This window comes from Prunus avium, chromosome 7 (assembly GCF_965620075.1).
Source record: "Prunus avium chromosome 7, drPruAviu1.hap1.1, whole genome shotgun sequence".
NCBI classification, from domain to species: Eukaryota; Viridiplantae; Streptophyta; class Magnoliopsida; order Rosales; family Rosaceae; genus Prunus; species Prunus avium.
This window is the reverse complement of record NC_142290.1, coordinates 33,950,876-33,962,137: the sequence shown is the minus strand read 5'-3', so window position 1 is coordinate 33,962,137 and position 11,262 is coordinate 33,950,876. Positions and strand designations below refer to the sequence as shown.

General features: G+C 38.4%; 2 protein-coding genes and 1 pseudogene across 4 annotated transcripts; 2 read left to right on the top strand and 1 right to left on the bottom strand.

Moving 5' to 3' along the window:
- Positions 1 to 3,390, top strand: LOC110754722 (isovalerate--CoA ligase CCL2-like). Of its 3 annotated transcripts, none has more exons than XR_015836989.1 (4): positions 1 to 494; positions 743 to 2,218; positions 2,891 to 3,054; positions 3,161 to 3,390. XR_015836989.1 is itself a non-coding variant. In XM_088255837.1 (3 exons), the coding sequence occupies exons 1-2, from the start codon at positions 156 to 158 to the stop codon at positions 2,195 to 2,197; spliced, it is 1,794 nt and encodes a 597-aa protein (XP_088111963.1). In that variant the 5' UTR covers positions 3 to 155; the 3' UTR covers positions 2,198 to 2,218; positions 2,886 to 3,159. The 3 variants fall into 3 exon arrangements, 1 of the variants encoding a protein (XP_088111963.1); XR_015836988.1 differs by having other exon boundaries at positions 3 to 494; positions 2,886 to 3,054; XM_088255837.1 differs by lacking the exon at positions 3,161 to 3,390 and having other exon boundaries at positions 3 to 494; positions 2,886 to 3,159.
- Positions 3,391 to 5,621: 2,231 nt separating this feature from the next.
- LOC110754754 (isovalerate--CoA ligase AAE2 pseudogene) lies at positions 5,622 to 7,716 on the top strand (annotated as a pseudogene).
- Positions 7,717 to 7,765: 49 nt separating this feature from the next.
- Positions 7,766 to 11,101, bottom strand: LOC110754738 (protein STRICTOSIDINE SYNTHASE-LIKE 5-like). Its single transcript, XM_021955849.2, has 4 exons — positions 9,290 to 11,101; positions 8,514 to 8,821; positions 8,286 to 8,418; positions 7,766 to 8,168 (listed from the first exon to the last, which is right to left on the bottom strand). Exons 1-4 carry the CDS (start codon positions 9,767 to 9,769, stop codon positions 7,887 to 7,889), a joined length of 1,203 nt encoding a protein of 400 aa, XP_021811541.2. The 5' UTR covers positions 9,770 to 11,101; the 3' UTR covers positions 7,766 to 7,886.
- Between the last annotated feature and the right edge of the window lie 161 nt (positions 11,102 to 11,262).

Genomic DNA, 11,262 nt, shown 5'->3' with positions numbered 1-11,262 from the left:
TTGTAGTTATCTTGTCAGTGCAGCTGCCAACCTAGGAATCGGTAATGACAAACCACTTCTTCTGACCAACTAATGTACTTGTAGACAATCCAATTATCCAATATTCATAGAGGCACAGGATTTTCAGAAATCTCTTTGTCATCTCCGTCAAGACCATGAACCACTTGGTCAAGAACTCGTCGACTCGCTTGGCTTCTGCTATCAGTCGTTATCATTTTCGTCCTGCTGTTGCTCATTATCTTCGTTTCTGCTCTCACTTCTCTGGGAATAATTTTGAGCCAGAGTCATGGAAATCAATGGAGGGCCTTGTTCGGTGCCCAGCTAACCATGTTCCTTTATCTCCAATAGTGTTCTTGGAGCGAGCTGCAAAGGCCTACACAGACAGGACCTCACTGGTCTATGGATGTCTGAAATATACCTGGGCTCAAACTCATGAACGCTGTCTGAAACTAGCTTCTGCTTTAACCCAGTTGGGAATTTCCCCTGGTGATGTGGTGAGTTGGTTTTTTTTTTTCCTTCATGTTTTTATTGGCTTCTTTAATTCACTGCTTTCTGTGCTGCTTAATTGTTTCTTGTTTCTTCAGTTTTTCCCATTTCAGAATATCATGTTTTCTTGACAGATACCTCAAAATCATACTTCAAATTTTGAATTAATTTGCTCATCTATTATGTTAAATTATTAGTCAAAGAAGTTGCGGATGAAGCCTGTTTTCATGTTTGAGCATTTCCATTGTTGAACCAGGTTGCAACCTTGGCTCCCAATGTCCCAGCCATGTATGAGCTGCATTTTGCAGTTCCAATGGCGGGGGCAGTTCTTTGTACACTAAATGCACGCCTTGATTCAGCTATGATATCTGTCCTGCTGAGTCATTCTGAGGCGAAAATCGTCTTTGTAGACTACCAGTTACTTGAAATTGCCCAAGGAGCAATTGATCTTCTCACCCCAAAAACAGATACAAAACCACCTTTTCTTGTTTTAATTGCTGACTCTGATGGGTCATCTAGCACATCTCCCACCATATGCACTTCAAACACCTATGAATATGAAAGTCTTCTGGAAACTGGAAATTGTGGATTTGAGATAAGAAGGCCAAGGAGTGAATGGGATCCTATCAGTGTCAATTATACCTCCGGCACAACATCCAGGCCGAAAGGGGTTGTTTACAGTCACCGGGGCGCTTATCTTAATGCATTGTCTACGGTTCTGCTTCATGGAATAGGCTCAATGCCTGTTTATCTATGGACTGTGCCTATGTTTCACTGCAATGGGTGGTGCCTCACTTGGGGGGTGGCTGCTCAGGGTGGCACTAACATATGCCTCAGAAAAGTCAATCCAAAATATATATTTGACAACATAGTTCAATACAATGTGACACACATGGGAGGGGCACCAACTGTCTTGAACATGATTGTTAATTCACCGGTCAGTGACCAGAGGCCACTTCCTCGCAAGGTGGAAATAATGACGGGTGGTTCACCACCCCCGCCACAGATCCTTTTCAAGATGGAAGAACTGGGGTTTGGAGTAAATCACTTGTATGGTCTAACAGAAACTTATGGTCCAGGGACTTATTGCTCATGGAAACCAGAGTGGGATTCTCTGCCTTCCAATGAAAGATCAAAGCTTAAAGCTCGACAAGGGGTGCAGCATCTTGGTTTAGAAGAGGTTGACATAAAAGATCCTGTCACTATGGAAAGTGTAACCCCTGATGGTAAAACAGTGGGTGAGATTATGTTCAGGGGAAACACTGTCATGAGCGGTTATCTTAAAGACTTGAAAGCAACAAAGGAAGCTTTTAGAGGTGGATGGTTTCGAAGTGGGGATCTAGCTGTGAAACATCCCGATAACTACATCGAAGTGAAGGACCGGTTGAAAGATATAATCATATCTGGGGGAGAGAACATAAGTACAGTTGAGGTGGAAACAGTTTTTTTTAGCCATCCAGCAGTTCTTGAGGCTGCAGTTGTTGCACGCCCAGATAACCATTGGGGGCAGACTCCTTGTGCATTTGTGAAATTGAAGGAGGGATTTGATCATCTCAAAGCTCAAGACCTAATCGAATTCTGCCGGGATAACTTGCCTCATTATATGGCTCCCCGGACAGTAATTTTCGATGATATACCAAAAACTGCAACTGGAAAGATACAGAAATTTATTCTCAGAGAAAGAGCAAAGGCCTTGGGGAGCCTCTCTTGAACAAGCTGTAACAAGTGGAAGGTAACTTGTTGGCTCCTTATATTATAAGCAAGGCAAAAATTAAATATACCAAGTTATACCATTGCATCTATCTATGCTTAAGGTTCTCTAATGAAGCTACACTAGCATTGCATTTTTGTTGCAAATTATATCGAAAAACAGGAAATTGTACACACTATAGCTCATGTAGTGGGATGTGCATGATGTTGATGGAGATCGAGGCAGAGAATGTAGGGATAATTGGATTAAGCTAGTTGATGGTACCAATTATTATTTAAATGTAAGTCAATTAACCTAGTTAAATGGCAAAAAAAAAAAAAAAAAAAAAAGGAGTAACAAAGTTAAAGACTGCAAACGATGATAGTTTTAAGAGCTGTGGTAGGAATCTTGAAGATTTAATGAAACATAATGATGTTTATGCCTCTCTCTCCTTTGAGCCGTCGCCTCCTAGGTTTTCGCCATGTTTTATATCAATTATAGTACTTTATAATTTATATATCCTTTTATTTTGCATGATTTTGGTATAAATTAATAATACAAAATAATTATAAAAGAAGGAAACGCCTAGGCACCTGCCTAAGCCCTGATTACTCTTCTAGGCGCTAGGCCCCTGCCTGCGGCCCGCCTACCTCCTAGCCATTTTTCGAACATTGCTGCTACTAATATATATACATGGCATCATGTGCAGTGCAGGATATGGGCGGGCAGATGGCTATTGAACATCAGTTATCTGCTGAAGCAGGCTCCAAATTCAAATTGAAATCTTCTTTCTAGAGTACAGAAATGTGAAAACAGCTGACATTAAACCAATCATGTTTTGGAGCCAATATATGATTATGTCTGTCCAGGTGAAGAAGGTAAAGTACATTAAATTGTGTCCCTCCCTAGAGTGTGGTAATAATTGAGTTCATTTTCCTTTTCGCCGTTGAAATTGATAGTGCAATTTATATTGTGTTATTGTAGCCTGCACTCTCAACCATAACAGGAATCTACAAATGGTATCAGTCTCACTGTTCACCAGAATGTACCACTTAATTAATACAAGGTGAAGGTGACTCGGCTTTCAGATGTTGATAAGCTTTTGGTTCAGCAGAATAATCATCCCTGAAACCAGAAGGAAAAGAATAAAAAGTGAAAATGCAAACTCTTGATGTAAATTCGAAAAGAATAACTGCCGCTTGTTTTCTTGATCATTTTCTTCCTCTTGAACTGTCATTTGCTAAACCAGTTAGAAGTAGAAGAATTGGCTCTCCATTAGAAAATAAGTTGATTTCTGCAGATAGCCTGCTGTCACAATTAAACTTCCTTCAGGCTATAAAATTGAGTTGTACGACATGTCAAAAACATAGCATCAAAAATCTCTTTGGCCAACCTGCCCGAGAAAGCACCCAATCGTCATCATTGGTGACTTGAAACACATTGGTACCAAGTAGCTTCTTCTCCTTGACATATGCACTTGACATATGCAATCTTAGCTCTGATAGCTTCCGCATCATTAAAACCAATCCAACTCAATCCTATGATGCAATAATTCACAGCATAAGTAGAAGCGTTATACATTATGGGAGCTCCGTAGCTTCGAATGTACCACTTGATGTACTTATAAGTTATAGCTCGTGGAACCGTCTTTTGTCTCAGCTTTGCCGGCTGCAGATGCCCCAATTCCATTATTGTCTTGGGGGTTCACAAGTGTCCACGCATATAGCCATGGTAAGGCAAACCCAAAACCAGTTTGCTAGCAGGAAATGAGTTGTTTAGCCATTGCTTTATACTATAGCTTTGTTTAGCAAAGCTGAGCCTTGAGATAATGAATCAATTAGACATGGTATGCATTTATGTTCTAGCTATGTTCATTCATGTGCGCATAGGGTTGAGGGAAAATTTATGCATTGTTTGTGTGTGTTGCATGTGTATAAAGAGGTTGCTTATCTTCTTAGGTGCCTTTTGTCATATTTCCTCAAATCAGTAAAATATTTAAATATTCACTAAACAAATAATAATTAAAACATAATTACTAATTAAAGTAATTTAAAAAGCTAAGATATTACTTAACTACATATATCACTTCCTATTTTTTTTCAAAAGATACTAGCCTCTTTCATGCGCTTCTGCGCCTGTGGGAGGTTTTTTTTTTTATAAAAAAAATTAAATTTATTTCAGAATTAAAAAAAGATAATGGGTAGTTGTGTTCCTTAAAAGGAGGATCCATTATCTTATTTTTCTTTTAATTTTAAATTTTTTATATATGAAAAAGTGTGAATTTACCATATTATCCTCATTTAATTAATAATTTCAATTCTTAATGTTTGCATTAACCAAGAGCATTTTCTGGTATTTTGAATGTTTCACCATTTTCTGCTTTTTGCTTGATATATATAGATAATATCGCCGAGCGGCTATACTCGTTTTTTCTAATTTTTATTTAAAGAAATAGTATAAAAAGGAATATTAAAGCCGGTCGGCTATACTCGGTTTGTTCCAATTTTTTTAAAAAGAAATAGTAACGCCGGGCAGCTATACTCGGGTTTTTCCAGTTTTTTAAAAAGAAATAGTATAGCCAACCGGCTATACTCGGGTTTTCTAATTTTTTTTAAAGAGAAAGAGTATAGCCGACCGGCTCTACTTTGTTTTTTAATTTTTTAAAACAAATAGTTTAGCCGACCGGCTATACTCTGGGTTTTCAATTTTTATTAAACAAATAGTACAGCCGCACGGCTATACGCGTTTTTTAATTTTTTAAAAGAAGTAGTATAGCCAACGGGCTATACTCCATTTTTTCAACTTTTTAATATAAATAGTATAGCATTACGGCTATACTCTGTTTTTACTAACTTTTTTATTAAACAAATACGCTATACTCTTTTTAAAACTTTATTGTTACAGAAAGCGTATAGCCGCGCGGCTATACTATAATTTTTCTCTTTTGTTAAAGAAATGTTATAGCCGTGCGGCTATACGCTGTTATTTCTAATTTTTTTATTATAGCTATACTCGTTTTTAAACTTTTTTACAGAAATAGTATAACCTTCCAGCTATACCCTGTTTTTTCTAATTTATTTATTTTTTATAAAAGAGGCTATACTCGTTTTTTCCTACTTTTTAAAAAGAAATAGTATAGCTGGCCGGCTATACTCGGTTTTTTCCAATTTGTTTAATAAAAGAAATCGTGTAGCCGCACGGCTATACACCTTTTTAAATTTTTATTTAAATAAATTATAGTAAAATATTATATAGTGGCCGTGATATCTATAAAGTATAAACTAATGCAACTAGGAGGGTCCCTTTTTCATAATGTTTTTTTATTAAATAGTATAGCCAATCGGCTATACCATTTAAATATAATGTATTTAAATAATATAGCTGCCTGGCTATACTAGTATTTGGTTAGGAGAGGTCTAATACGGCAAGTTTCGCCGGGATAGACATGTGCCGAGGTAATTTCGTCGGGGAGGTTTAAACAAATATATATAAACTTAGCATGTTTATGTTAATTAATTTTTTTAATTTTATTTTTAGTAATTAAATAATATCTCTTCCTTATTTAATTATTTAAATTATTATTTATTTAGTGAATAATTAGTATTAAATGTTTTAATTAACTTCACGAATTATATCACTTAATAAATAATAATTCAATTTATCTATTTTTTTTCCTTTAATATTCACTAAGTAAATAATAACTAAAACATAAATACTAATCAAAGTAATTAAAAAAGAGAAAACCATATTATGCTACTTAAAAGGGTATAGCCGTGCGGCTATACGTTTAAAATATTCTATTTTTGGCGTATAGCCGCGCGGCTTTACGTTTAAAATATTCCATTTTTGGCGTATAGTTGCTCGGCAATACATTTAAAATATTATATTTGTAGAGTATAGCCACTCGGCGATACATTTAAAATATTCTATTTTTCCCATTTCAGAATATCTTACATTATTAGTCAAATGAAATTTTTTAACAGATACCTCAAAATCATACTTAAATTTTTTATTATTTGATTTCCTTATCTATTATGTTACATTATTAGTCAAATGAAATTGCAGATGAAGCCTGTTCTCATGTTTGAGCATTTCCATTGTTGAACCAGGTTGCAACCTTGGCCCCCAATGTCCCAGACACGTATGAGCTGCATTTTGCAGTTCCAATGACGGGCAGTTCTTTGCACACTAAATGCACGCCTTGATTCAGCTATGTTATCTGTCCTGCTGCAGAGTCATTCCGAGGCGAGAATCATCTTTGTAGACTACCAGTAACTTGAAATTGCCCAAGGAACACTTAATCTTCTCACCCAAAAAAAAGATACAAAACCACCTATTCTTGTTTTAATTGCTATTTCTGAGGGGTCATCTGACACATCTCCCACCATATGCACTTCAAACACCTATGAATATGAAAGTCTTCTGGAAACAGGAGATGGTGGATTTGAGATAAGAAGGCCAAGGAGTGAATGGGATCCTATCAGTGTAAATTATACCTCCGGCACAACATCCAGACCGAAAGGGGTTGTTTACAGTCACAGGGGCGCTTATCTTAACGCATTGTCTACGGTTCTGCTTCATGGAATAGGCTCAATGCCTGTTTATCTATGGACTGTGCCTATGTTTCACTGCAATGGGTGGTGCCTCACTTGGGGAGTGGCTGCTCAGGGTGGAACTAACATCTGCCTCAGGAAAGTCAATCCAAAACACATATTTGACAACATAGTTCAATACAATGTGACACACATGGGAGGGGCACCAACTGTCTTGAACATGATTGTTAATTCACCGGTCAGTGACCAGAGGCCACTTCCTCGCAAGGTGGAAATAATGACGGGCGGTTCACCACCCCTGCCACAGATCCTTTTCAAGATGGAAGAACTGGGGTTTGGAGTAAATCACTTGTATGGTCTAACAGAAAATTATGGTCCAGGGACTTATTGCTCATGGAAACCAGAGTGGGATTCTCTGCCTTCCATTGAAAGATAAAGCTTAAAGCTCGACAAGGGGTGCAGCATCTTGGTTTAGAAGAGGTTGACATAAAAGATCCTGTCACTATGGAAAGTGTAACACCTGATGGTAATACAGTGGGTGAGATTATGTTGAGGGGAAACACTGTTATGACTCATGAGTAATTATCTTAAAGAATTGAAAGCAACAAAGGAAGCTTTAAGAGGTGGATGGTTGCGGAGCGGGGATCAAGCTGTGAAACATCCAAATAATTACATCGATCGAAGTGAAGGACCGGTTGAAAGATATAATCATATGTGGGGGAGAGAACGTAAGTACAGTTGAGGTGGAAGCAGTTTTGTTTAGCCATCCAGCAGTTCTTGAGGCTGCAGTTGTTGTGCATTTGCGAAATTGAAGGAGGGATTTGATCATCTGAATACTAAAGACCTAATTGAATTCTGCCAGGATAATTTGCCTCATTATATGGCTCCCCGGACAGTAATTTTCGATATGTATCAAAAACTGCAACTGGAAAGATACAGAAATTTATTCTCAGAGAAAAAGCAAAGGCCTTGGGGAGCCTCTCTTGAACAAGCTGTAACAGGTGTAATTGGAAGGTAACTTGTAAGCAAGGAAAAATTTAAGAAACCAAGCTATACCATTGCATTTATATATGCTTAAGGTTCTCTAATGAAGCTACACTAGCATTGCATGTTTGTTGTAAATTATATCAAGGGAGCAGGAAATAGTACACCATAGCTCATGTAGTGGGATGTGCAGGATGTTGATGGACATCAAGGCGGATAATGTAGGGATTAACAATCGAACCGCAGTAGAGGTAATTTCCAATCTTGATCCCACTTGAAATGAGAAACAACTCAGGATCAGAATAGTGAGCAGTAGGTTCCCCATTCAAATTCACAGCCAACACACCAGCATTCTTCTCCATATGCGGTCTGCCTGCTGCGTACCGCTTCACAATTGCCAGAACCTTTCGAAAAAAAGGATATCTAAGTGCTAGATCCCAGAATGGTGTAACCTCCTGCCAATTTGGCATACAAAATGTCAATAAACCATGAAAAAAAAATGCATCCTTGTTCCATTCAAAACAGAACAACTGATGTGATTTTTCAGAAAACAGAGAGAAAATGAAGATCACCGTGGCCAATGCAATCCAGTACTGGCCTTCCCCATCATATCTGATATTATCAGGCAAGCCTGGCAAATGGTCAATAAAATTTTCTACACTCCCTTTTTTACTGCCTTGTAGATAGTATTTTCTACACCTTCTCCTGCAATATTAACCATTTAAGGCAGTAAAAAACTTTGTCCATACTTTAAGATTTAAAAAAAAAAAAACATAAGTCTTTAAGTACTAAGAACTTACATGACAGTTTCACAGAAGACAACGAAGTTTTGATCTGGAGAGACTGCCACTCCGTTGGCAAAGTAGAGGTTGTGGACCAGAACTTTGGTCTCTTTGGTTGTTGGGTTGTAGCTCATCAATCTGCCATGGGGTCTGCCCCCTAAAATATCCGAGATGAAGTCTTTTAAGCTGTATTTGTGTGAAGCATCTGTGAAGTAAAGCATGCCATCTTGTGCTACATCTACGCAGTCTGTTAGCTTGAATTTTACACCCTCGGCCTCATCTGTTAACAGTTCTACTGTTCCGTCCTCACTTATCTTCAATAGCCCCTGATTGAAAAAAATAATAATAACAAAAAGAAAACAAAAAGAAATATTGATATAAGTATGAGGCCACCTCCCTCTTACAATATGCACATGAGATTCAGGACCTACATTTATGCATGTTGTGAAACTGTAGGAAACTTAGGTGGGGAGTTGTCTTGCCTGCGAGCTTTGTCAGTGAGAAGCAAGTTTCTATACGAGTTTTGTTCATAAGACCCTACTCTCAGAAAAATTCATGTCAGGTTATATGTCTGATTAACGTGACAGTACGGATGGGTTACAAATTGTTGTACATGCATACACCGTAGCAGCGGGACCTACGTGCATGTTGTATGGACCTTACCAACTGAACCTCATTGTTACGTTTTTGTTTTTGTTTTTGTTTTTTTGGTAAGAATCCATGTATACTTAACTTTGACCAAATAATAAACATGAACAAATTTAATATGCACTGATAATTAGGATCGAGCTGACCTTTTCTGTGTCAGCCACAAAGACCTCGTTCTTATGGCCGTGAGCGAGTCCAAGCGGCCTCCCACCGGTGAAAACCCAGTTCTCCACCACCGAGTCAGCAGCCGACTCGGTCAGCCTGACTCGCTTGACCCACCCGTCAGCACAACCCGTGTAAATCAGCCCCGACTTTGAGTCATAAGCCACGTCTTCCGGCGCCACCAAAGCCCCAGCACCCACAAACTCCGACCCTTTGAGCATGTGGGCATTACGCGTTGGAGCAGCCGCGACTGGCTGAGTCAACTCGTGGAGGGGTAGAGGAGCTGGGTCGAGCGAGTCGAGTTGGTAGATGAGCAGAGCTATTGCCAGTGGACCCAGAACTGAGAAGACAAGAAAAGCTGAGGGCCATGATAATGAAGACGACGACGACGTTTTGGTTGTGGGAATGGGATGAATGTGAAGAGAGGGTTGGGTTGGGGAAGGCGGGTCGCTTGAGTTGGACATTGTCACGTACTGAGTTAATAATGGTGATCAACTCGTCCCAGAAAATCGATGGAGGATATGACTCATGAGAGGAGTGGTATATAATTGAGCCGTGCGAGCATATACAATAGGGCTGATCCTAATTTTCAACAACTAACGTGGCTTCTTTACAAAACAACACGCGTTTCTTTTCTTTTGTTTCTTTCAACTCCTTAACTCAAGTCTTTTGCTGGTTTTCTTTAACTTGGGTAAGTTAAGGAGGAAGAGACGAAGGCAGGGGCGGCGCCTTGGGCTTCGGTAGGCTACTATATGTAATATTATTATAAGAAATAGATATAATATATAGGTTAAAATAGTAAAATTAGTAAAACGTTCTTCTTCCTCTCTCCGCCAGCTGGTTATCACCCTCTTTCTTTCTTTAGCCATTTCCTTCTTTTCCCCTTCTTCTTTCTTCCTCTCTCCGGCTGTTTTTTCTTTCTTTCTTTCTTTTCTCCTTCTTATAATTTAGGAATTTTGGTGAAATAAAGACCACTTATTTTCCATGAGCCTCATATCAACTGAAGATAGACCTTCATTTTATTTTCCATTTTGGCTGGGTTAGCATGGTGCCTCTGGCCTTTTAAAAAAAATACCATTTTTGCCTGACTTGGTGTGCCTAGAACAGCACCGGCAAATTTTTTTTGATTTCACCTCAATTTAGCATGTAAGTTTTCTCCTCCTTCTCCCTCTCCCTCTCCTTCTCCTTTCTTCAACAACCATGAAAAATCTTTTTTTGGAAAAAAGAAAAGAACCTGCAAGTCACCCTCCCCTGCCTCGTCTCTTCCTCCTTAACTTACCCAAGTTAAAAAAAAACCAGCAAAAGACTTGAGTTAAAGGAGTTGAAAGAAAAAAAACAAAAGAAAGAAACACGTATTGTTTTGTAAAGAAGCATCATTAGCTGTTGAGGAGGAATGACTCCTGATATCAGGAGCCAAGCATTCTCCTTCATGTACAGGATATGGGAAAATGTAGAACTTCGAGGATGAAATTCAGTATTGGCGGTGTATGCCATGCCCAAGAGCCAAAAAATAAACATATAATAAGACATGTTTATGTTACCAAATCTGAACAACCCATATATGCAAATCTGCCTGATTTATATGATTTAGATTATTCATGTCCTAGTTAGTCACAAAGATATGAAATTGCTCTCAAGTTATAAAAGCATCCCACGCCTATACACTTGCGAGTGTAGGCGATTGAGGACCATCAATATTGCGTTATGAGATTTACTTACATAATGGATGTGTTATGAGACTCAATTACATCAATAATTCCCAGTTAGTTTGCATGCATGTATGAACCACCGATAGTAGAAATGCTATAATATGAAAGTGCTCTTAGGTTATTTTGTCATTTCCTGCTAGTGGCAAACCTTCAATCTTTTTATTAACTGTGACAGAAAAATGCGAACGAAATGTCGGAAGGAACAAGCGGTGCGTACAAATCTTACATGCTACCCAAGCAATTATTTA

What these genes read in the sequence shown, in the direction of transcription:
- LOC110754738 (XM_021955849.2), bottom strand. Translation starts at nt 9,769, where the DNA reads ATGTCCAACTCAAGCGACCCGCCTTCCCCAACCCAACCCTCTCTTCAC. An exon ending in TTGTGGCTGACACAGAAAAG is followed by an intron (nt 8,822 to 9,289) that starts GTCAGCTCGATC and finishes TTTTTCAATCAG; the next exon opens with GGGCTATTGAAGATAAGTGA. An exon ending in ACTGGATTGCATTGGCCACG is followed by an intron (nt 8,169 to 8,285) that starts GTGATCTTCATT and finishes CCAAATTGGCAG; the next exon opens with GAGGTTACACCATTCTGGGA.
- LOC110754722 (XM_088255837.1), top strand. Translation starts at nt 156, where the DNA reads ATGAACCACTTGGTCAAGAACTCGTCGACTCGCTTGGCTTCTGCTATC. An exon ending in GAATTTCCCCTGGTGATGTG is followed by an intron (nt 495 to 742) that starts GTGAGTTGGTTT and finishes TTGTTGAACCAG; the next exon opens with GTTGCAACCTTGGCTCCCAA.